At 34.2% G+C, this 27,001-nt stretch overlaps 1 protein-coding gene across 5 annotated transcripts in view; it reads right to left on the reverse strand.

Annotated features, from left to right (window-relative positions):
- aplf (aprataxin and PNKP like factor) overlaps positions 1-27,001 on the reverse strand; it is a 51,261-nt gene that overhangs the window by 17,501 nt on the left and 6,759 nt on the right. For 2 of the 5 annotated variants that reach the window (XR_007829967.1, XR_007829966.1), the window contains exons 5-11: positions 25,772-25,952; positions 20,665-20,749; positions 18,432-18,628; positions 16,628-16,917; positions 15,785-15,904; positions 12,368-12,414; positions 7,745-7,953 (exon numbers count right to left, since the gene is read on the reverse strand). Coding sequence is in view for 3 of the 5 variants with exons in the window: in XM_051138694.1 (XP_050994651.1) it covers positions 7,757-7,953; positions 12,368-12,414; positions 15,785-15,904; positions 16,628-16,917; positions 18,432-18,628; positions 20,665-20,749; positions 25,772-25,952 (1,117 nt within the window). In the remaining 2 variants the exon portion in view is untranslated. Of the gene's footprint in view, positions 1-2,224; positions 2,243-3,640; positions 3,660-4,905; positions 7,954-12,367; positions 12,415-15,784; positions 15,905-16,627; positions 16,918-18,431; positions 18,629-20,664; positions 20,750-25,771; positions 25,953-27,001 lie in introns of those variants that run through there. The other 3 variants (XM_051138694.1, XM_051138618.1, XM_051138779.1) reach the window with 3 other exon arrangements.

Genomic DNA, 27,001 nt, shown 5'->3' on the forward strand with positions numbered 1-27,001 from the left:
AACTTTAAAATATTCCTTAACTGCCATTAAGTTTAGAGCTTTCTTACAGACACTTTTTATGAAATACACTTTCTAAGTGTTTCATATCTCTACCAGACTAAACTAAACTTAGGACATTCCAGGTTCAAGTTTCAAACATGATTTATTTGTGACTGAACCTGTGAAGTTACACACATCGCCCATTGTTATCCTATCCAAAATAAACTTTGGACCAAAAAAGACCCCAGTCAGCCAAGTTTTTTTTTTCTTTTTTAGGAAACCATTTAAAACCACAATTAAATCTTCCTTGTCTAAATCAGCAGTTCTCAGTTGGATTCACTTCAAGACACATATTCTACACTGCACCCGATGTGCAACCCAACACAGGACCAAAATTAATTACTGTACACAAGTTAAAAAAATAACACCAAGATAAAAAGATTAATATATATATATATATATATATATATATATATATATGTATATAGCCCAAAAATATGAAAAAAGTATCCATAAGCTTTCTTCCTTACTTTTAAAAATAAAATAAAATTATTTTAATATTTTAAGGTAGCTCTTAATTTGACAGTCCTGTTCCGCATGTACATACTATGTACATACTTGTTTTAGTAATTATAATAACTGACTAATAACTAGATACTAAACCTGAATCTACACCTAAACCTATGTAGTTACCTTATATTATCCAGTACTTTCTTAAGTACACTACAAGTACATGAAAGTACATGTACTAAATAAGTGCATACCTTTTACCCAAAACAAACTTTTTATCATACTTGGACTGTTTTTTGGACTGTTCACTCATAAATGTGCAGTGCAGATGAATATGCTTATGCTCAAAACACAATTTTCCATCTCAAGGCACAACGCAAGAATAAATGTGTGGAACATCATGTGAAAACAAATGGTTCTGAAGTTTGTTTGTCTTCGGTCTTGAGGGTGGACACGCGGCCGATCTGTGCCTCTCTTCTCTCCTGTCCAGGACAAACAGTGTGTCTGCGGGGATTAAGGTTAAGCCAAAAATACCACGAGATATCACATTCATCTCACTGAAATGTAAAAAAACTGACATCTACAAAAAATAGGCTTTGTAATTGTGACTGCACTGACAGATGGGAGGTCAGGAATGAGCCTGTGTTGGTAGCATGTTGTTATTTCACGCTCTTAGAGATCAGCTTTAAATCCTGTATAGTGACTGGGTGAAGTACAAAATGGGTTCAATTTAATCTGTGCGCCATGATTCAGTACAGTCAGACCGCCAGCGGCATGAATTAGAACCGCTTGAGGAACGTGAGACGGATTAGGAATCCAAAACAATGGCGCACATAAAAACTTCACAACTTTAAATTGTTTCTTCTCTCTTAAAAGAAAGAAAGATCTAAGAAAAAATTATATTAATTAAAAATATTAAGACAAAAAACACAAAAATTAAGAAATATAAAAAATTAACTACAAATAATATTGAAAATATAATAAATATACATAATTTGAAGAGCATTCTTCTATCCTTTCAGAAATTACTATGCATATTGCCAATTTGCCATCATAAGTCCACTATGTATGACAATATTTTTTTATTTGCATGTAGCATTATTTATTATCAATTTTTAAAATGTAAAAATACAAAAATATTTGTTAAAAATGCACATTTAAAAAAAAAATATTTTTGCTAAACCATTTGCATCATTACCTAACAATTTTATGTGGTGTAAAAATATACATATATGTCTATAAACAATTTTTAAAATGTCAAAATAAAAATATTAAAAAATAAATTACATTTTTTGCTAAACTATATGCACACACTTAAAACATAAGTTTGTGACCAGTACTTCTACATAATTTATTGTTAATTTTTACATACACTAATACATATACATGACACGATAGACAGATAGATAGAAAGTGGTAATTTATGTGTATTTGTATATGTAAAAATTAACAGATTAATATATTATGTAAAAGTCATTGTTAATGATACCTAATGAACTAATACTAATGAAACTATTGTTAAAGTGTTAATGTTTTTTTTAAATGTTGATTCAAATATTGCAAAGATTCGTGATTCATATTATTAACTATATAAATATATTTATAAATATAAGTGCGTAATTTATTAATTATAAACATTATTATTAAAATTATTATAAGCAATTTACTCTGAAAATTGTTCTGCTTATAAATGATTTACTCACCCTCAAGTCATCCTAGGTGTGCATGACTTTCTTCTTTCGGATGAAAACAACTGGAGTTATATTAAAAAATAAAACAATTTTTTTAAATATTAAAAAAAACCCTGAAATATAAATATAACAACATTCAGCAATTTTTTTAAAACATTATTATTAAAATTATAATTACTAACAATTTACTCTGAAAATTGTTCTGCTTGTGTTGTATAAAAGAGGCCCGTCGGCTCTGTTCCAAATCCTAGCGAGCTCCCTTACCGTCTTCTGAGGGAGCATCCTAAATAGCGTGGAACTCTCTAAGTGAGTTATTTTGAATGCTCACACATATGACTCATACAAAGGTTTGAAAACTTGATTTCCAGTGACTGTAATAGAGTTTTAAAGGACACATGCAGTGCTGCCAAAGTAAATGATTCTAGATGTCGGCCTAATTACCCTACCTAGGTTCTGGGACAAACTTACAGCTTGCTGCGGTGTTGGAATGGAGCGAATGTTTCCAGAAAGACTAAACGTCTGGTTCATTTCATGAGCGAGCACAACTAAAAGCAACTGTCACAACATATCCTCCCTCCTACAGTGTGTTTAATAACCTTAGACAGCAGAAAGAAACAGCATTCACAAGAATCATCGCCATGGAGACGGGAGGGATGGCAGCTGGCACTGATTGTCAGGACCATCGCCCTCAGAAAGAGTCTCAATTCAACCCAGACCGAGCTCCTTCAGATCCTGCTTTGATGGACTAATGGCCTGATGTTGAAAACACCTAGAGCGCAACAGCTGATGAAGCAATGCAGAGCGTCGAGGTGAAAGAATCAATCAAGGTTATTCTAGGTCGACTAGACTATTTTCTAATTGTTTTTGAGCTGTAATGTCTAGAAAAATTGCCCTGTTACATTCTGTTCTCACTGATTTTGACATTTTTTGATTTCATCAGGTAACAAGTCCTGGTCCAAACACTAGGTTTTGTGATGCACTCCAAATTTCGACTTCAGATTCGGATGCTTGTCGGACGCATCAGTCATGAGGCAGATCTCCAACACGGAGCGTTGCAAATCAATTGCATACTCAAAGTGCACTTGAACAAGCACTTCTAATTAAAGCTCAATTTTGGCTGTCGATGCTTTATCTTACAAAACGGAAACAAAGCTCTTTATCAACAGGCCAAGTGCAAGAATGGTCTGTATACAACAGACAAAAGTCCAAAATATTCAACGGAACAAAAGACACAATGGCTATACCTAAGTCTTGATCTGTTTAGATCAACAGTTCCTCTCCTGAATGCTCACATGTTCGTTTATTTGTGCTTTCTGAATGGACTCTTAAATCACAATGGCTCGGAAACTGCTTTATCTCAAAATCATGGATTTCCCATTTAAGATTTGTTTTCTTCTCCATCCAGTCACTTGTACTTGTTCAGCCACAGCAAATCTCCGAAAAAATGTTCTCAAACACTGCAGGCTACATGGCTTTGGTCTGGAATTAGAAACGTAATAATTCATGGAGAGGTCTTTGCTTTTGGAGGCTGTTCAGAAGCAATGCAAGCTGCCTACCCAGACAGTATTTTAAAGGGATAGTTCATCCAAAAATAAAAATTACAGCATTATTTAGGACGTGACGTGACGTGGACGTGAAAAAAGGACGTGATGTGACGTGTGGCCCAAGTACGGTGACCCATACTTGGAATTTGTGCTCTGCATTTAACCCATCCAAGTGCACACACACAGTAGTGAGTAGTGAACAAACACGCACACACACACCGTGAACACACCTGGAGCAGTGGGGGATCGGTGCTTTGCTCAAGGGACTCACCTCAGTCGTGGTATTGAGGGTGGAGAGAGCGCTGGTTATTCACTCCCCCACCTTCAATCCCTGCTGGACCTGGGACTCTTTTCAATTACAAGCCTGACTCCCTGACCATTAGGCCACGACTGCCCCAAAGGGTGTATATGACTTTCTTCTTTCAAACGAATGTTATATTAAAAAATGTCCTGGCTCTTCCAAGCTTTATAATAGCGGTGAATAGGTGTTGAGATTTTGAAGTCCAATAAAGTGCATCCATCCATCATAAAAAGTGCTCCACACAGCTCCAGGGCGTTAATAAAGGCCTTCTGACGCAAATAGACACGTTTGTGTATGAAAAAGATACATGTATAAAACTTTATAAACTGTAATCTCTAGCTTTCCCTAACTGTCGTACGCTTTTACGAGAAAGTCATCAGCGGATTACGTAGGATGTAAAAAATATGGATGCCATGTGGAGCACTTTTTATGATGGATGGACGCACTTTTTTGGACTTTGAAATCTCAACACCCATTCACTGCCATTATAAAGCTTGGAAGAGCCAGCACAGTTTTTTTTTTTTTTTTTTTTTTTTAGTCATGGAATTCTTATTGTTGCAAATTGCGTTTTACATTTTAACAAAACAAACAAAAACATACAGTGTGCATTATACATACATAAAAGAAAAAAAAAATAAATAAAAAAAATACAAATAATGATAATTTACAAAATAAATAAATAAATAAAATAACAATATATCTCTCAATATGTATATATATATATATCTATATATATATATATATATATATATATATATATATATATATATATATATATATATATACACTTCCACTCAATCCACATCTAAGGTTTTTAAATCATTAAAGAATGTGATAAATTGTTGCCATTTTTCAAAAAACAATTCTCTCCTACCTCTGATATTGTATTTATTTTTTTCAAGTTTTAAAAAGAAGGCTAAATGTTTTAGCTACAATGAAACAGAAGGGGGTTGTGAGGAGGTCCAAGACAACAGTATTTTACGCCTGGCAACAAGAGATGCAAAAGCCACAATGTCAGCCTGTCTCCGACTTAAAGGCTGACATTGAGAAGGAACCCCAAAGACTGCAATCAAAGGACAATCAACTAATTTGACCCCTAGGACATCAGAAACTATTTTTAAGGAAACACCCCTGGCAAAGTGTGGTTTTGGACGATATTAGCATAAATCCTTATCATTTTTTGGTGCAAATACATTAAAGTAACTTGACATTATCACTAAAGACAATGTCAATTGTCAATAATAATTTTCATTTTGATTACATAATAATGGCAATATATACATGTCAAAGTCAGACATGCTGTGATGCCTGGTTACTGGTTTAAACATGGCCCAGGTTTTTAAAAGATTTTTGGGTCAGCACACCTTAATAGCTTCAACAACTGATTGCCAATTAAGTTTAGAATATAATGAATTTAGGCCCAGATTATGCAGAGCTGTAATAGTTGCTAATTGTGGATATTTTGATGAATTGAAAAGTTACAGTTTTTTCTATGTATAAACTGTTTATGTAATAAAATATGTTTTCGTAGTTTGTGTTGTATCTTCAGAAATTTGTATCACAAATTAAAAAGGACTCATGCCAATATTGTCCACAACCACACTTTTCTAGGGCGTTTCCAAACTTCTGGAGGGCAGTGTATTTGTCTGAAATGGCTTAAGGGTAAGCAAATCATGGTTTTTGGGGGAACTATACCTTTAAGGCATCTTTCCAATGCGAATGCTGTTCTTAAAGACAGGATGCATTCTAACCGAATTTCTTCTAAGTTTTAACGCTGCGAGGCAGATAAGGCAAACTCATAATGTTTATTTAATCTTGAGCAATTCACCTAAAGAGTGCTAGTTATTACTCTCTAAGTGGTGTTCCAAATCTCTTATTTCAGTGAGGAAGTCAAACTCATAAAGCAGCAATGTTATGCTTTTACCTTAGCTCTTGCACTATAAATGTCACTGCACATAAATAATGATGAAAGCAATATGTATAAATCACCATTATGCTGTTGTAATCATAGCAGTTAAAAAACATTGGTACTAAAATGAATGTAGATACTGGTTCGCCTATGTTTATAATAGTGTTTATTTTTCCTATGACTCTAAATCTTGGTCTAATCAAGACTCAGCAGTAAAAATAAACAGGCAGTCGGTAAAAAAATAAAACCCCACAAAACTATAATCACCTGAAATCTTACAAATCATCAAAAAAGAGATTTATAAAGTAGCAGCCGGTACAAAAACTCTCACATAGGCGAGATAAGAGAAAACACTAAAAACAGTTGGATCTAAAAACAAACAAATAAAAACAAACACAAAATTTCGTAAAAAGATTCACTGAGAGTTTAAGTAATAGTGCACACTCCCCCAAAAAATGAAAATCATGTCATTAATTACACAGAAAGATCAGATCTTTTACTATACTATACTATACTATATATATATATATATATATATACACACACACAAGTTTACATCCCCCTTTCAAAATCTGCAAAATGTTAATTATTTTATCAAAATAAGATTGATCATACAAAATGCATGTTATTGTTTATTTAGGACTGACCTGAACAAGATATTTCACATAAAAGATGTTTACATATAGTCCACGAGAAAAAATAATAGTTGAATTTATAAAAATGACCCCATGCAAAAGTTTACTTACACTTGATTCTTCATACAGTGTTGTTACCTGAATGATCCACAGCTGTTTGTTTGTTTGTTTGTTTGTTTGTTTCATGAGTCCGTTGTTTGTCCTGAACAGTTAAACTGCCTGAATTCATTTCTGTGTATTTAAACCCTTTCCAACAATGACTATGATTTTTGAGATCCATCTTTTCACACTGAGGACAACTGAGAGACTCACTGATGCTTCAGAAGGAAAAACGATGCATTAACAGCTGGGGGTGAAAACTTTTGAACAGAATGGAGATGTGTAAATTTTTCTTATTTTGCCTAAATATCTTATTTTTTTCATTTAGTATTGCCCTTCAGAGGCTACAGAAGATAGTTACATGTTTCCCAGAAGACAATATAAGTTACATTTACCCTGATTTTTAAATTCAAAAAGTTTTCACCCTCAGCTCTTAATGCATTGTGTTTCCTCCTGAAGCATCAGTGAGTGTTTGAACCTTCTGTAATAGTTGCATATGAGTCCCTCAGTTGTCCTCAGTGTGAAAAGATGGATCTTATAATCATACAGTCATTGTTGGAAAGGGTTCAAATACACAGAAATAAATTTGTGGAACCCGAAGGATTTTTCTGAAGAACAGCAGGCAGTTTAACTGCTCAGGACAAACAAGGGACTCATGAACAACTATCACTAAACAAAAAACACAGCTGTTGATCATTCAGGTAACAACACAGTATTAAGAGTCAAGTGTATGAAAACTTTTGAACCAGGTCATTTTTATAAATCCGACTACTATGGACTATATGTAAACATATTTTATGTGAAAAATCTTATTTAGGTCAGTACTAAATAAACAATATAATTAACATTTTGCAGATTCTGAAAGGGGGATGTAAACCTTTGACCTCAACTGTATATATGCACACATGTACTGTGTTTCTAGGTTGGACTAGCATGTAATAAACTATTCCTTAAAATAATAAAGTAAAAGGTCATGAAAGTAACCTAACACTTAATAAAATGCCTCCTTAGAGAGTGTGAGGTGTTTCATAGTCGTTTTAAGATTAGTGTGAAGAAGCTGTTTTCATGGAAAATACCCTAAAGGCAAGTCACTTCTTCCTCCTGAGGAATGCTTTTGCTTCTTTCTGCAACCGTTTAATGTCCTCTTTGCCACCGTCGTCCGATTCAGGCACGTAGTCCGAGTCTTCATCCACCTCTTCCTCCTCACTCTCGTCATTAATAAAACTGTTTTCATATTGATCTTCATCCTCATCCTCATCCTCATCAGCAGCTGCAGCGGTCTTGGCTGGGGAAATAAAATGGCATGAAATGTGGTTTGAATGAAAGATTTTGGACCCGGTTTACACCTGTAGATCGCACTGACCCCTTGTGATCACCCAAAACATGGTTTAAGAAGAAACATCTTGTATAGCTGCATGGTTACAAACTTTAAGATCTTCTGAGTATGATCATGTTCTTAAAACAGCTGTGCTGTGAGCGCCTGTGGTTTCAGGCGGGGGTTTTTTAAGGCGTTCGGCACGCAATACACCATTTGTTGGAAAAAAAGAAGCAAAATAGTCTGACTTCATGAAGCTGTAAATGCTAATCACGTACTAGTGAAACTATTGGTGACTGTTAATAATCACAAAAGCTTGGTAGATGTTTCTCCTTATATTCGTTTTTGACTGATGTTGTCGCCGATATGCGCAGTCTGTTCCTCCCCAGGGTCGACGCGGCATGTTTTCAATTAGTTTAAGAGACGTTTAATTGTGTTAAATGTGACTATGGCCCAGAGGAGCCTCAGGTTATTCACCAAACATTCAGTCCCATGGAAAATGATTCAGACTCTGGCTTTATGGGGCGCAAGGATTTGTGGTGTTAAATATGCATGAGTTGGAACAGTAAACATATTGTTTATTCTTCATCTCAGAACGTCAAAGCAATTGCATCTCGGATGACCAAAGCTGCTGGTCGCACATTCATAGCTCTGTATAGTGATCCAGGACGTGATTGCTAAATCTAAGTGATGGCAGATGCAACATACCTAGTCATTTTAAATTAAATTACAGATACGAGAAACCCCAAAACCCTTCGGATGAGGATTAAGATGTGATGATTTTTAGGGAAAATGCCAGAGAGCTTTCATCCTGACTCACTCCAGGCTGCTGCGCTTATATAACAGGACTTTTCCTCGGTCAAAATGCCATTTCACGTTAGATTATGTGATAGAGCTGATTGACTATACACTATTTTAATTAACTGTTTAACTTAAATGATCAACAAATACATGTTTATAAGCTTGTCTACACTTTTTAAAAGATTTTTTAATGTTTTTGAAGTCTCATTCTCATCAAGGCTGCAATTTATATACCGTATTTATTTAACTATCAAAATTAGGGCTGTCAAATCAATTAATCATGATTAATATGTAATATACAATTATATTTATATATAAAATGATTTATATACTATAAGATACATGCATACATATATAGAAACACTACCGCTCTAAAGTTTGGGATCATTAAGACTTGTAATGTTTTTTAAAGAAGTCTCTTATGCTCATTAAGACATATATTTGATCAAAAATACTGCAAAATGTTATTACAATATAAAATAATGGTTTGTATTTTAATATACTTTAAAATATAATTTATTCCTGTGATGCAAAGCTGAATTTTCATCAGCTGTTACTCCAGCATGAGCCTTCAGAAATCATATCTAAATCAATCTAATATGCTGATTTATTATTAGAATTATCAGTGTTGGAAACACTTGTGCTGCCAAATATTTGTTTTGGAACCTGTTAAAAAGAACAGCATTTATTCAAAATATAAATCTTTTCTAACAGTGTAAATCTATGCTATCACTTTTTATTAATTTAATACATCCTTGGTGAATAAAATTATTAATTTCTTTCAAAAAAAAAAAAAAAAGAAAGAATAAAATTTACTGACCCCAAACTTTTAAACAGTAGCGTGTATTGTTAGAAAAGATTTTTATTTTAAATAAATTATGTTCTTTTTAACTTTTCTATTCATCAAAGAGTCCTGAAAAAAAGTATCACAGGTTGCAAAAAAAAAAAACATTTGGCAGCACAACTTTTTCCAACATTAATAATTCTAATAATAAATTCGCATATTAGAATGATTTCTGAAGGATCATGTGACACTTAAGACTGGAAAAAAAGGCTTTGCATCACGGGAATAAATTATTTTTTATTATAAAGTATTTTAAAACAAAAACCATTATTTTATGTTGTAATAACATTTTGCTGTATTTTTTTCTTGACCAAATAAATGCAGTTATGATGAGCATAAGAGACTTAAAAACATTACAAGCTCTGATCCAAAACGTTTGAGTGGTAATGTATGTGATCCTTCAGAAATCATTCTAATATGCTGAATTGCTGCTCAAGAAACATCTGATTATTATCAATGCTGAAAACCATGATACATCTTTTGTTTGTTTTTCAGGAATCTTTGATGAATAAAAAGTTCAAAAATTTTTAAAAAGTTTATTCTAAAAGTTTAGAATTTAGAATTTTCTCGTTCTGTTTGTAGATTCCGAAATGTTTTTGAAACATATCTATTTTTTGTGTGTGTGTGTTCCGTTTTTAAAGAAGTTTTTTTTTTTTTAGATTTAAAGCACTCTATTATCACCTGAGGCCTCATTTATAAAACTTTCCATAGATTTCAAAAGCTAGATTTTGCGTAAGTACAAATGTTTTCAGATTTATAAAACCATTCGTATGCCAGAACCTGCGCAAAAATCCCTTTATAAACCCCAGTCAAAGATTGTGCGTACATGCATCTCCACTTCGTCTCCTCCCCGAAATCATCATGGAGCTTACAACGCCTAGTTTTACTATGCATAACTTCATCTGCATATCATTTCCATGCATATTTCCATCCATGTGACATTTTTAACACCGTCAGAGGTAGGAAAATATAAATGCTATAAGGACTATAAATGCTATTTGTGCCATACACATTACACTGCTAAAAATCTTCCAGTATCCTTGTTATGTTAAAAAAAATAAATATTTCAAAATATCCTCTAAAACTAAATTGTATAAAATACTTAAAAATTTTTTTTTTTTTAAAAAAGAGTTGATTCATTCTTTTCCACTGGCCAAATACTAGGCTATTTTAATAGTTTTAAATCAATTTTATGCCGTATTGCTGATAAGGTAAACATATGTTTCAGGGAATTTATATAGGGTAGTTTGGCCTACTTACATTTTGCTGTGTAAATGCAGTTGTCTGACTCGGTGCATCACTGACAAAATATTTACAAAATGTAAATATCTATAAAATATTTAGCGTTCCATCATTCTTCAGAAATCATTCTAATAAGCTGAATTGCTGCTCAAGAAACATTTCTGATTATTATCAATGCTGAAAACAGTTGTACTATTTTTGTGAAAACCATGATACTTTTTTTTTTTTTTTTTTTTTTTTTTTTTTTTCAGGATTCTTTAATGAATTAAAAGTTCAATTTAAAAAAAAAAAAGTTTAGATTTTTGAATTTTCTCGTTCTGTTTGTCGATCTAAAACCTTCTGTATTTGAAACGTGCATCTAAATTTTTTTTAGCAAAATATTTACAAAATAAATCTTGCCGTTTACTTTACATTCTATCCTTCAAATACAAATTTTCAGAAAATACTGAAGGTGTCTGCCTTCACACAATATTAACATCTTCGTGCAGCAGTAGTTGTACAGTATTATCATTGGAGCTATTCAAACCGGCCGATGGACCGCTCAACCTCCGAATCCATCAGCACCTGTCGTAATATCGAAGTAAGTGTGCATAATTTATCATTTTTAGTCTAAATGTTTATATAAAATTTCAGAGTTTAAAATGCTTCATATTTTCGCTCACTGCAGTAAAAGCGTGCATACGCATGGGTCTGAGTTTGTTTGTATAAATCATCTTGTGCGTAGGAAGTGGTGTATGCCTATTTCAGGGCATGTTTTGTGCATACCCAACGATTATAAATGAGGCCCCAGGTGATCGGAGAAGACTGCAAAGTAGAGATTTGTGTGTCTAATTCAAGTGCCTCATGCAGCTTTCGCAGTTTCCACTGCAAAATGTATTCCTGCTGAAAACTTAAATGCAGGAAAAACACTGTATAACCCTGACAGCGATCCAGATGATGATCACATCTCACACCTCTCACATCAACGGCGCAGCCTGCAGTGGAATTTTTGCGCTGCTCGACAGATCCATCAATCCAAATTAGACAGCACAGAGGAGAGCAGAGAAGACAGGCAAGAAGACTGATGGCATTTTTTAGGAATTAGCGACTGCGCTCTGGAAAGTGCAACTAAGATTTTTCTTTTCCGGCTTGGATGAAAACAATTTATTTCACATTAGTACAGCAATAATGTGGGTGATTTAGCATGCACAGTCAAGAAATGGCACACTGCCCCCCAAAAAAAAATTCTGGCACAAATTACTAAGGGCTGAGGAGTGACTCGCTTAACTCCAATTTCTCTATATTTGAATTTATTGCCAAACAGGACGTAAATGGAAGTAAATATGACATTATTCAGTTTAAGGCTGAGGACAGACTGAAACCTTTTACTTATAATTAGCGGTGGGGTAAGGCATCAGTTTTAATATTGTTAACCTTAAAGCTCGGGATCTACGAAAAACCTTCATCTTTCTCCATGTATTTAACTGTGGCACACAATTCACTTTTAAAAATACTCACGTGGTGATTTAGTGTGTTTGTAATCTTTCTTGTGAAGCAGATTCTTCCTAAAATAGAGGCAAGCACAAAGAAACTTTAAACAAATGCTAGAATTACACTTAATCTAATAGAGTTCTCATTTGACGTAGGAAACTACAGCAAATCCATTGTCGTTTCATGAATTGGCCAATTTTGTTCCTTAACATCTTCCTTCTTTCAGACAAGTGGAAAGAAAGCATCCAAAATACACATTTTCAAGTGTGTATTGTATTACACTTTATCTATACATATCTAAGGTTGTCTTCTCAAAATTAGCTTTTTATATTTATATATATATATATATATATATATATATATAGAGAAAATTTTATATATATGTATATATATGTATATATATATATGTATATATATATATATATATATATGTATATATATATATATATATGTGTGTATATATATATATATATATATATATATATAGGAAATAGAAAATTTTATATATATATTCTATATTTCTATATTCTATTTTCTATATATATATATATATATTTAGAGTATTTTCTAATTTATGGTGAAATTTATGGTTTGTGAAAACATTTGACTCCAAGGCTACATTCACACTGCAGGCCCATGACAGTGTGAACAGCACAAACCACATGGAATCTGACCTTGGACCACAAAACCAGTCATAAGGGTACATGTTTTAAAACTGAGAATTATACATCATCTGAAAACTGAATAAATAAGCTTTCCATGAATGTATGGCAATACATCAAGGACAATATTTCCCCAAGATACACCTATTTGAAAATCTGGAATCTGAGGGTGCAAAAAAAATCAAAATATTGAGAAAAATCGCCTTTAAAGTTGTCCAACTTAAGTTTTTAGCGATGCATATTACTAAGCAAAAATTAAGTTGATCTATTTATGGTAGGAAATTTACAAAATATCTTCATGGAACATGATTTTTACTTAATATCCTAATGATTTTTGGCATAGAAAAAAAAAAAAAAAAAAAATCGATTATTTTCACCCATACAATGTATTTTTGGCTATTGCTACAAATATACCCGTGCTACTTAAAGGGTCAGTTCACCCCAAAATTAAAATTATATCATTAATTATTCACTCTCATGTAGTTCCCGTACTACCTTCGTTCATCTTTGGAACACAATTTAAGATATTTTTGATGAAATCCAAGAGGTCTCTGACTCTCCGAGAGACAGCAAGGGTACTGCCATGTTCCAGGCTCAGGAAAGTACCAAGATGATCGACAAAGTAGTCCATGCAACATCAGTGGTTCAATTGTAATTTTACGAAGCTATGAGAATACTTTTTGTGCGCAAAGAAAACAAAAATAACGACTTTCCACATTTTCGTCTCTACTGTGTCAATTGTGAACATATTTAAAACCAAACCGAGAACAGCTATACATAGAAATCAGTGTGAACGGCAGTGTGAACGTTTGCGAAAAGAGCAGATTCAATGTGGTTTGTGCTGTTCAAACTGTCATGAAACAGACACTGTCAAGGATCACATGAGCAAAAAAAAATTGGGCCACATTTTCCTGCAGTGTGAACACAGCCTAATGTTATCAAAATTGTCATTATCAAAAATTATCAAAAAACTGAAAAATGAAAAATTTAGCCTGGCTTTATCCAACATTCAGACTTCTGGTCTGAAAATGTATGCAAATTAGTGCATATTTAAAGAAGTTCACTTCCAGAAGGAAACTTTCCGGATTATTTACTCACCCACATGTCATTCAAGATGTTCATGTCTTTCTTTCTAGCAGTTGCAAAGAAATTAAGGTTTTTGAGGAAAACCTTCCAGGATTTTTCTCCATATAGTGGACTTCAATGGTGGCCAATAGGGTTGAAGCTTCAAAGGGCTCTACACGATCCCAACCGTGGAATAAGGGTCTTATCTAACGAAACAATCTGTCATTTTTTTAAAGGGGTCATCGGATGCTAAGTTTAATTTTACATGTTGTTTGAACATTAATGTGTGTTTGCAGTGTATGTACAAATCTACCCTATAATGATAAAAGTCCATGCAGTGGTTTTTAATTAATCTGTAAAAATAATATCCCCTTTTTCAAATCGAGCCATTCTCAGTGGCCGCTCCCACAATAGTTGATTGACATGAGCGTCTTACCTCAGAACCGCCTTACATCAGCTGTAATAGTCCGACCTCCATTGCTTTAATGCCAGAGCAGGGATGTAAATTAGACAAGAATATCACAGATTGAGCGATTGAGGTGTTGTGTTTCTGGATGTAATAATGAACGTAGTGGTCGTCATTTACTCCCGACATCTGAGCCGCTGAAGATGCAGTGGATTACGTTTGTTTGTGAAGGGAATGCGCCTCCCGATCTACATATATCCGTCTATGTTCGCGCGAATCATTCGTGATCCAGATTCACTTACAGCAGAAGTGAGTATAAGCGTTTTTTTTTAATGAATCTTTGCGATCGCCTTTCCTAATAACATGCTAGTTAGCAAGTTTAGCGGCTAAATGAGGCTAAAGTAAACAGGCTCGTCACTCCACAGAGAGAAGAGAGGGGCGGGGCCAGCAGAGCTCATTAACATTTAAAGCAACCTTGACCAGAACAGGATGATAAAGGTAAAAAAGGTGTTGTTTTACACTACCATTGAGAAATTTTAACCAAAGCATGTTAGAGACTTTTCATTAAGACCCTAGAGAATCATATCAACTTGTGGAAAATGGACATCTGATTACCCCTTTAAAAGAAAAAAATAATTTATATGCTTTTTAATCACAAATGCTCGTCTTGCACTAGCTCTGCAATGCACATGCGCATCTTCACACATTAAATAATACTTCGATTCAAAAAAGTAGGGTAGAGTGAAAAAAACTAATTTTTTCCTCCAACTTCAAAATCATCCAACATTGTTGTTTTACCATTTTTGTAAAGGGTTTGACTTTCTTTGCACATTTAGTAAACACTGGGTTGGTACTTCCACCTACGTCATGTGTAATGCGTGAGGTCAAGCTAGTGCAAGATGAGCATTTGTGGTTAAAAAGTATATACATTTGTATTTTTCCGAGAAAATGACCAATCGTTTTGGTAGACAAGATCCTTATTCCTCGGTTGGGATCATGTAGAGTCCTTTGAAGCTGCACTGAAACTGCAATTTCGACCTTCAACCTGCTGATCCCCACTGAAGTCCACTATATAGAGAAAAATCCTGGAACGTTTTCCTCAAAAACCTTCATTCCTTTTTGACTAAAGAAAGAAAGACATGAACATCTTGGATAAAATGGGCGTGAGTAAATTATCATGAAATTTTCATTCTGGAAGTGAACTTCTCAGAGTACAATGCATTCTCAACTCAAACAATCAAAAACTTTGATTAACTAAACTAAACAAGCATTTAAATGAGGTATTGTGTTGTTAAACTCATTTGTCATCACCTGTAGCAGTGAGTGCCGTACGGACACTCCGGCCTGTCATCGTCAGCTTCATCTGCCTCCTCTTCTTCATAGTCGCTGTCTCCAGGGTGACTGCACTCCTGAAAGTGGACCGGATTTTTCCTGATGAGAGAAAAACACAATTGCAGAGTGAAGTGCAATGCACGCTGGAACACAATAAGGCAAATGAATTCAATCACAAGCATTCATGCAACTTAATTACACTGACAGCTAATCTAGTAGGAAATTAAAGTACCATTCAGCAGCATTTCTGGTGTTCATTATCATTCTATGACCCATCACAAAAAGTCACTTCAACTAGATCTTTATGGCTGTGCCTAAAAGACAGTTTAGAGAGAAAGGACGAAAAAAGATGCAAAGTATGTGTGTCCCAACAAAAAAATGAACCGCAGACAAATGCAAACGGTTTACAAGTGCATGTCACGCTTCACCCCTGCGTTTGAGGACAGTGGCCTCCGGCTAAAATACAGATTTTTGTGTTTTTATCTTTCAGCTTTTTAGTATTAAAAATAAACGTCAGAGAATTAGACGTTAGGGAAAACATGTGCTCATGTTTTTGAAATAACACGCAAACCATTTCAGACGAGCCGATTTACGTATTTTAAACATCTGAGAAGAGCTTTTGCTTATTTTAGCATCTTATCGAGATCATTTCAACTAGATGAACGTAATAAGCAAATGCAGTGTTGATTTTCAGGAAATATTTCGAGTTATGTTTATGCCATTATTAACAGAAACGTCTAAACGCTGGCTTGTCAAAGAAGCTAAAGTTTAAAAAGCAAAAGTTCATTCAAGGATCCTCAGGCGGCCTCAGTTTTGTGGTACCTGTAGCAAGAGCTGCCGTAAGGACATGGTGTTCGCTGGCGCTTTTTCACCGTACTGGTGCTTGTTTGGCTCTCTGTGATCTTCGACCTCTGTGGGCGTCCTTGGCTGGCCTGAGAATCACTGACATCTTCTGCCTGTGTCTGTAAGTCTTCAGCTTGAGCTCCTGGTTTGTCCTCAGCTCCCCTGCCACCTCCTCTTCTCTCCCCATCGTCACGCTCCATCGAACCGGTGCCGTTCGCGCCGTCTGAGACTGATCCGACTCTACTGCTCTTAGGAGCGGTTGCATCATCCTGTCAGGACATGCATGCACAGTAAATACACCATTCTGCTTACATTTCAGTGCAACAAAATGCAGGTATTAACTGCATGTGACAATTCATGTAAACATATCTAACAGGTTTTACAAATAAAATGAACTATTTAAAGTTAGAAAAATTTCAAAGATTTCACAATGAGAATTTATTCATTATATTATTATTTATTAATATTTATTATTTAATATTAATAATATTCCCAAAATGACAATATGTCAAAAGAGTGATATAAATATAATCACAAAATGTGCATGGTTTTTACAGTTAAAGTATTTTTATACTGCAAATTTTAGAAAATGACAGCAACACCAAATTGTGAAAGTCCATAGATAAATTGTACAATTTATTAATGATAATACTTTGATAATAAATATAATAGTTATTTTAGCATTATAGAATCATGTTTATAATAATAATAAAATAATTGTTGTTGTTGTTATTATTATGCAAGTATAATTATAATTATTATTAACATCATCATCATTAAATTTTACTACTTAGTTTTTTTTTTATAATTTGTTGTTGCTACAATTTTACATAATGTTATTAATGTTAAATTATATAAACAATGCCTCCAACAAGTAACCGCAAATTAATAAAATGTTAACTAAATATTATATTACATTATACTATTATTAAATATTAAATTAATGCTCTTCTTTGATGAATTCTTAAATAAATATTTATATATATATATAAATATTATATATATATATATATATATATATATATATATATATATATATATATATATATATATACATATACATATACATATCACACAAAATATTTAGTTTCTGCACATTTATTTTTCATATAAATTTAAATTATATTTCAAACAAAAAATTAAGCTATATGTAATATTTTACTGCTATATTTTGCCAAAATAATATATTTTCATTAGCCTTTATAATTTTATGCCATCATTAATTAAAAAAAAAATGCATTTTTAATCATATAATATAATATAATAATATTCTTAAACAATATGTTATTAAATTATTTATATAATATAGTATTTATATACTACAATATAATTTATGTACATTAATATACTGTAATGTACTTCTTCATGACAGCGTGCTGTGCAAGTGTTGCCAAGTCCACAGTTTTCCTGCGGAACTGGGCTACTTTTTCACTGTTGTTGCGGTTGTTTTTTAATTCCATGACTTGAAGCGACCCTACCAAAACTATATTTTCCCCCCCAGAGCACGACAGGGCAAGTTTTGGACTAATTTTGAGAAGCGGTTGGGTGGATTTTATTGTGAAAACCTGGCAACCCTGTTCATATTGTTCTTTTGCGCATGTGGGTCAGTTCAGAACCATTTTTCAGTGTGTGCATGTAGTATGTTGTGTGTTATCAAAATGAAACAAGAATTTATAGTATTTATATATTACAATATAATAAAATATAATTAATAAACATGAATATACTGTAATCTTCTGGGGTCAATAATCCCACATTGTGTACACAATCTCAACTCATTTACCAGAGGCTTAGACTCAACTTCAGAGTCACTCTTCAGTCTCTTTGCTTTCCTTTTGGGCATCTCTTCCTCCTCCTCCTCCTCCTCCTCTTCCTCAGATGACACCCGTGTGGCTCGAGCCCGTTTGGGTCCAGCTGCCCTCTTGGGTGTAGCAACTCGTTTGGCTTTTGTAGGGGTCGCTTTCACCGCTGAGCTCTCACCTGCTCAAAAAGAGACAAAAAGACATTGTTTACTGATGGATAATGTCAATACTTGAATGTTTAGGCCTTTACATAATTAAATACAAACAGATAGTAACAATAAAAAGCAAAAAGTACAGGAAAAAAAAAAAGGTTTTCCTGAAATCGTGGTCTCCTGATGCAGTGCTTACACACTGCACTCTATGATCCGTAGGACCACAACAGAGCCAAAAAAACCCAAAAGGGGCTCCAGATGTGACCTGTGGCATTGAGAAGGTCAGCGATGAGAGGTGACATGGATGTTTTGCAGACAGAGAGAAGAGAACAGCTAATGTATAACTCATGAGTCAGTCTCTCCAAACATCCATCCATCACGGTAAGTGCGTGCAGAGGAAACAAAGGGTCTAATGCGAGTATGTGTGTGTACTGTGCACTGAGCATGAAGGTGATTGCTCAGCTTTTGATTCAGTCCAAAATGACTGTTGCAGGTGCAAACAAGAGCTCTCCAGCTCTGCTGATAAGGGCTACATGGTCCTTAAACACGCTCACTAATGCACTAAAGCATCCGGAACCCATTGCAAACTGCACTTTCAGTCTCAAGACCTACTTGTGCTCAGAAACATAAGACAAAAAAAATGACACAAGATGTTTTGAACAGAATAAAGCTATGCTTACACACACACACAACCATGCAAAATATAATGGGGTCAGTTTTTTTTTTGTTTTTTTTTTGTTTTTTTGGGAGGGGTATATTTTGTATTTGTAAATATGTTTAATTTTTATCATTATATATTTTGTATTATTTTTATATTTTTTATATTATTTTTATACATTTCATATTTCACTATCTTTATATTTTATCGTTTATCTATTTTTGTATATTTTGAATTATATTTTTTTTATAAAAAATATCTATGCACATAATTTATTCTGAAATATTTTTTATATTTAATTTTTATATATTTTTATATATATTATATTTTATATAGATATATATACACATTTTATCTTTTATTTATTTTTGTATATTTTGAATTATATACACACACACACACACATATATATATATTTATTTTATACAAAATATTATTTATATATTATCTTCTATCTTTTTTATATATTCTTATATTACATATTTTGTATTATATATTTTTATATTTAATTATTTTATACATTTTTTATTTAATTATTTAATACAATTTTTAATATTTTGTATAGATTTTGTATATATTTCTATACAATTTATATTATATACAAAATTTAAATGTGCATAAGCTGTGTGTGTATATGCACATTTACATTTTATATATATATATATATATACACATATATATATATATATATATATATGCTATATTAATATATTAAACATTTTTTATAATAAATAATGGAATTTGATGCTTTTTTGAATGTCGTGGAATTCGACGCTTCCTAATTTTATGCTGTCATTAATTAAAAAAAAAGAAAAAGCTGACCGTGACATAGAATTATGTGTAAGGATGTAAGATCACACCCTGAATGGTTAAAAAAGGCTTTTAAACACTTATTCACTGTAGTGGACATCATGTATCAGAGGCTTGAAAAAGACACAAATCTGCTCCTACACGAGCTGAACAAGAAAGCTTTCTTGAAAACAAACCTGAATGCTGGGTAAAGTGCCATGGGATCCAGACGGAGTGCTGAATATGACAGGTTTGATGCTAATGTGCTGTTTAAGAAGTCTGTAGCACACTTGTTCTTTCTGCGAGCATATTAGCAATACATCTGCATTTCTGGAGAGCTGCAGAATGCATGATAGAAGCCCTGAGGATGAGGAGGACATCTGGGCCAAATCTGGCCAGTCAGGCTGTGTCAGAGTCACAGCAACGTAAATGTTTTAACAAGGGACTAACTCTTTATGCCTTCTCCATTTTCTCCACTTTGTTCCTTAATAACAGGCTAAGTAGAGTCACCGTGACGACCTGGCTGATGTGTTCTTTTTTTGAATGGGTGTGAACACATAGAACACTGGACCTGTTGCTATGGGGACAAGTGTTCTATCGCCATGGGGACAGTACCTTTGGCTATGGTCAACATCCAGGCCGGCAAGATCCGCTTCTTCTGTGGCACATCAGACTCGTCCTTTTGGCTCTTTGTGGGTGTCTTAAAAACAAAAAAAACAGTTTCAAATAGATGAGAAAATTATAGTACATAGAAATGTGATCAAGTAGGGTATAGAAAAGTGTATAGATAAGTATAAAACAGTAGGGTAGAAGAATATAGATAGGAAAAGTACAGAAAAGTAAGGTATAGAATTATATGTATAGACCAAGAGATGTGCAGAAGAGAGAAATTACAGAACTGAAAGCATATCGTATGATATATAACAAACAGATGTGTAAAAGATAATGGTATTAAATCATTGATGGAGAAATGATGAACTAGACGGCAAACAAAGAGCACCTGATGTGTCTGGAAGGTACAAATAATAGCAAAAGCAGCCATTACAGCAGAGTGAGTCCTGCTGCTTCTGGAATAAGACAAGTAGCAAAGAACTGCCAACTAGAAGAAACATCAGGATACAATACAATCGTGCTGTGTCCATATGTTTAAAGTGACAGTTCACCCAAAAATAAAAAAATTCTGCGATCATTTATTCACCTTCATGTTATTTTAAACCCGTATGAGTTTCTCTCTTCTGAACACAAAAAAGACATTTTGAAGAATGGTGCTAAGTAAACAGTTGACGGTAGCCATTGAGTTCCATACTTTTTTCCATACCATGCTAGTCAATGGCGACCTGCAACCTGTTTGGTTACATTCTTCAAAATATCTTCTTTTGTGCTCAGCAGAAGTATGAAAATCAACTTCAGGGTGATTAAATGATGACAAAATTGTTATTTTTGGGTGAACTGTCTCTTTAAATCACCAAAATCCTATAAAAAAAAATCCTACCAAATTATGATTAAAGCTACCTTTAAATTTTTAATAAGAAATGAATATTTTTAGATAGCAAGGAAGCATTAAACTGACCAAAATTGGCACGTATAATGTTATAAAATACTTTTATTTGAAATAAATGCTGTTGTTCTGAACTTTCTGTTCATCACAGAATCCTAAAAGGATGTTTTTCAAAAATATTAACACTAATAATGTTGATAACATGTTTATTAGAGCATCAAATCAGAAAATATTTCAGAAATAATAACAGGATATGCTATCTAGTTTAACAATGTTTTCTATACTTTAAAGGTTCATGAAACCCCAGACTACTTTTTCTGAGATTTGAGCAGAGGTGTTTGTGTTGCACATCATATATGATAATGTTAGCATCCATTGAGATTGCGTACAATAACTGAGAGAAACGTTAATGGATCGAAGGAGGCTGTTTGTTTTTGTTTGCTTTGTAAGCAGAGTTCGGCACAAACACGATTCATTCATAACTAACTCCTTAAGGTTACCCATCAAAAGGATTATAAATGCAAAAAAATAAGCCTTAAAAGTGAATAGAGGTGCAACAGCACGTTGATATATATGTTTTCGACGCAGAGTGCAAATGCCTGAGCAATGCCGAAGTCTTTCCCCTCTTCTCCCTCCGCAGCGCACCATGCCCACTTTTGCAGCATTTTTCAAAACTATGGTGAGAACTAAACAGTGCTGAAATGGGGGGGGTTTCATGACCCTTTAAACTTACTGATGAAATCATCAGAATAGGGGGAAAACACAAATATTTTTCCCTACTGTTTTCTTTTTTCCATACTTATCCAAACCTGGAAATAGGACCATATTATTTCCACATTGGGATATGAGCACACGAACACATGAATCCAATCGCTAGAACTGCTCTGAGAGTCACTTAATGAACATTTTACCATTCTTTCTGAGAAAAAAATATCATCATATCATAAAAACAGAAATGTTTTCGTTGTATTTTTTTCTCTATCACATATTTTAGTAGTCATCATAAATTATATATCATCTGGAAGCTTAGAAGCCCATTGAAAGCAAGAAGACCATTTTGAAATCAGACACTGCATTACTATGGAAATCAATCCAGTTGTCATATTACGAAATGCATTACGGTCTTTTACAATCAAAACTTTTATAATCTTGACAAAAAAACACCCCATTGTCATCCAAGATGTTCATGTCTTTCTTTCTTTAGTCGTAAAGAAATTATGTTTTTTGAGGAAAACGTTTCAGCATTTTTCTTCATATAATGGACTGATATGGTGCCCCGAGTTTGAACTTCCAAAATGCAGTTTAAATGCGTGTAGGGTATCAGAGCGAATCAGACAAATGGAAGATTCAATCAGAACATTTGGTTGAAACCAAAGAGCCAAATTCCACAAAGGGGCCCAGAACCACGTCATAAATCTGTCCAGGATACCCTGGCGCCAGCCAGCCTGAAGTAAGCCTAACCAACTAACTTTCACAGCTTTGAACAACTTGCAACATTAAAACAAAAGAACACAATTATTGATAATCCCATCTCAGGAAGGAGATTATCAATATTGGGGCGAGAAACCCAAGATTAATGGTCAAAGATGCAGCCCATCAGGACCATCACATGAGGAAACTTTGTTGGGTGGTGCTCCCCCCACCCAAGACAAGAACCAGACCAAGTTTCTTCTAAATTCCTTTGTTCCTTGGAACATGCCCTTAGTTCACAGAATGGCAGAGACTGTCCATTTTACCTAAATATGCACCAAAATGATGCTTAAAAGGACATATGAATGAACATCAGACCATTGCATAACTCCCTGCTATGTATGCCACCCACACATTTGTCTATTATGTTCTAATCACTCGTTGTGTATGTCCTTTTTAATAACTATTGAATAGCTTAAGGGTTTATATTCATGTTTGGTATGTATGAGTTTGAAAATTCATGCTTTGAATGTTTCCACCAATCAATTCATTGTCAAATGTGTTGTATTCATGTTATAGGAATCATGGCCAAATTATACTCTGCAAGAGCGGGAAAATTCTGACCATGTGACTGATAAGATAACATGCTGATTTATGTTTTGGGAGGAGAAACATAGCAATATCCTGAGTTAAGACAACATCTAATTGGTCAAGACACCATTTTGGGATGTGTCCAAAGCTGAGTTTAAAACCACAGGACACTATCAAATTTTGCTTTTAGCTATTTCCATCGCTCCTAGCCATGCTTTTAGCTTTTAGCTTTAGCTTTTAGCTATTGGTTTAACCATTGCTTTTGGCCAGGCTCTTACCTTGTGCTTTTAGTTTGTGCTTCGTGCCATCTCTTTTAGCCATGCTTTTTGCCATAATTTGCCGCTGCTTTTTGCGTTCTTTGAACGCTTCCTGGCTTGCACGCCAGCCACTCCTCTAACGAAAACATGAGGAGACCGTCACATTTCTTTCTTTTACTTTAATCTTTTCTTTCCGTTGAGAGTTTCGTGTTCTAAGTTAAGTTTTGCCGCTAAGCCGTGTCTCAGACTTCGTGCCTGCCTCAAAACTTCAACCAGCGTACACGACTCCATCATCCAGCCAACGCCCAAGACATCACCTCCAACGACCACGGACTTCCAACCAATCAGCAACCTTGGGGAACCCCTTTCTGCAACGACGTCATCAAAGGAAACCCCTTAACACAAAGGCAACGCAAGTACAACCTCCAGATTCTAGCTGAACTGGTGCATTAATATAGCGTTTAATAACCTCACTAAGAAACTCAACGCGAGGGTTAATTAAATGATTGATGGTTGTTCAGGTCTAAGCAATTGCATATACGTATGCTATAAACTTGGGATTTCACATTTTCACTCTTCTAAACTCATTCTTTCCTCATCTCTCTCTCTTTCTGCAACTTGTATGAATGTGTGAATGCGCGTCTATGTGTTAGATTAGTTTATATGTCTTAGGTTTTTCCAATAAATTCCTATTCATATTGAAAAGAGAAGTATCTTGTGTTTTGTGCTTATAAATTAATGTCTTAAACTGCCGACCTTGTTACCGTGCTAAGAAATAGTGTTTTCACTATATTTTGGATATTAGTATCCAGTACAGTGTTGATGTTATACGGCTCGCTCAATGAATCACTGACCGATTCATTGATCCGCTGTATACGGAGATTCTGTTCAATCTTAAATGATTCCCTTTGAGCAAAATTGACTTCTGTAGATCCCCTACATGCGGTTGTAAATTATCCCAGCCGAGGAAGAAGGGTATTATCTAGCGAAATGATCGGTTCTTTTCATTAAAAAAAAAAGTACAACTTAAATATTTTTTATTCTCAAACACGCATCGTGCCTTGCTCTTGTTGAACTCTGTGTATTCTGGCTCAAGACAGTTAGGGTATGTTGAAAAACTCCAATCGTATTTTCTCCCTCAACTTCAAAAAATCATTTCAAAATCATCCTACATCGCTGCAGAAGTACTGACACAGTCTTTGCAAAGCGATCATGCAAAGAAGATCAAACACCCTTAACAAAAAAGACAAAAGTGATATAGGACGATTTTGAAGTTGAGGGAGAACATGAGATGGGAGTTTTTCGACATACACTAATTGTCATGAACCGGAACAAAAACAGAGTTCAGGCAGAGTAAAACAAGACGAGTGTTTGAGATTAAAAAGAATATAAATTGTATTATTTTTATGAAAATAACCGATCGTTATGCTAGATAAGACCCTTCTTCCTCGGCTGGGATCGTTTAAAACTGCACTTTAGAAGTTCAAAATCGGGGCACCATATCAGTCCATTATATGGAGAAAAATGCAGAAATGTTTTCCTCAAAAAATATAATTTCTTTACAGCTGAAGAAAGAAAGACATGAACATCTTGGATGACAATGGGGGGAGTACATTATATGTGAATCTTTGTTTTGGAAGTGGACTTCTCCTTTAATAAAATTTAATTTAATCATTAAAACAGAGTCTAGGAAAAATGTAAACTAAAAAAAGGAATTCAGAACAATTAAAACAGAAAAAATAGAATTTGCCAAAAAATATATATATATATCCAACGGAATTAATAAAATCAATTTCACTGGGCCCTATGGAAATTCCATACTTTTTTATACTGCATAAAATATTTTTCTAATGCATAGGAACCCTGATAAGAACTTTCTTGTTAGGGTTCCTATGCATTAAAAAAATGCTATCTACCCAAAACCTTTGAACGGTGCAGTACATGTAGTATGCAAAAACGCACAGACCTCTTTGAGACCAGAAAGAGCGTGTGAAGAATCACCCGCTTCTTTATCTTCTATGAGTGTGGCGCTCGGGGTTGTGGGCGTGTAGCTGTTGGCTTCAAGTGTGGCCGAGTCTAGAGAGGGCGCTGCTGGTCCACTCGAACACTTCTCCACCTCCATCGCCTCCTCAAACGCCTGACTGTTTCTATGAAGAACCAGCAGTGAAAATCTTCTCTTCTTCTCAAAGTTAAGCACATTTCAGTAAAATCGCTTCAACATTATAAAGCACAATCAAAGATTATAAAGTCATTATTTTTGTTTTCTTTACGCACAAAAGTATTCTCATAGCTTCATAAAATTACGGCTGAATCACTGATGTCACACAGTCTATTTTAATGATGTCCTTACTACCTTTCTGGACCTTGAACGTGGTAGTTGCGTGCCGTTTATGCAGGGTCAGAAAGTTTTTGGATTTCATCCAAAAAATTTGAATTTGTGTTTGGATCAACGAAGGTCTCACGGGTTTGGAACGACATGGAGTAATTATGACAGAATTTAAATTTTTGGGTGAACTGTCCCTTTAAAACAATTCATTATTAACCAAAACAACTATTCTTCATCAGCATGAGCACGCCATTAGAAAAGACAGTCACCTAAGAGTCTAATTTCATAGATGAAAGGCATGACTTTTAAATGAATGCAAATCAGCACATTCAGAATCAATTCGTCATAGCAGCTCTTATCATTTGTTTATCATTTGGGTGTTATCAGAGCGGCTTTTTTTACTACATGTCCATTCAAGCCGGGTGCGTCTGTGTGCTAATCATAGAAAAAGACAATAAAAGAGTCCTTTGATCTGAACCCAGCGGTCACAGATCGGTTTTAAGAGAAAGGTCAAAATGAACACGCTCAACCAGACGCTCATTATCATGTCTAGATAGATGAGATAAATGACTGGCACTAATAAAGGCTGCTATTTTAAGATGACAAAGAATGATAACACTGCATGCATGAATGTATTTGAATATTTATGAGGGTGTGAATATTCATGAGGATCCCTAAGTCAATGGGAAACATTTGCAACCAATTCACTTTCGTAATGTGAGAGTATTCAACAAGAAAACAGCGTAGCACTTCATTGTATCCATAACATTTCCAAACTTGACTATATTAAGAAAACAAATAGTGATTTCATGTTGACTTTAAATGCATTCAACTGCAATATGTGACCCTGGACCACAAAACCAGTCTTAA

Source organism: Labeo rohita, chromosome 1, assembly GCF_022985175.1.
Source record: "Labeo rohita strain BAU-BD-2019 chromosome 1, IGBB_LRoh.1.0, whole genome shotgun sequence".
In the NCBI taxonomy this organism is placed as follows: Eukaryota; Metazoa; Chordata; class Actinopteri; order Cypriniformes; family Cyprinidae; genus Labeo; species Labeo rohita.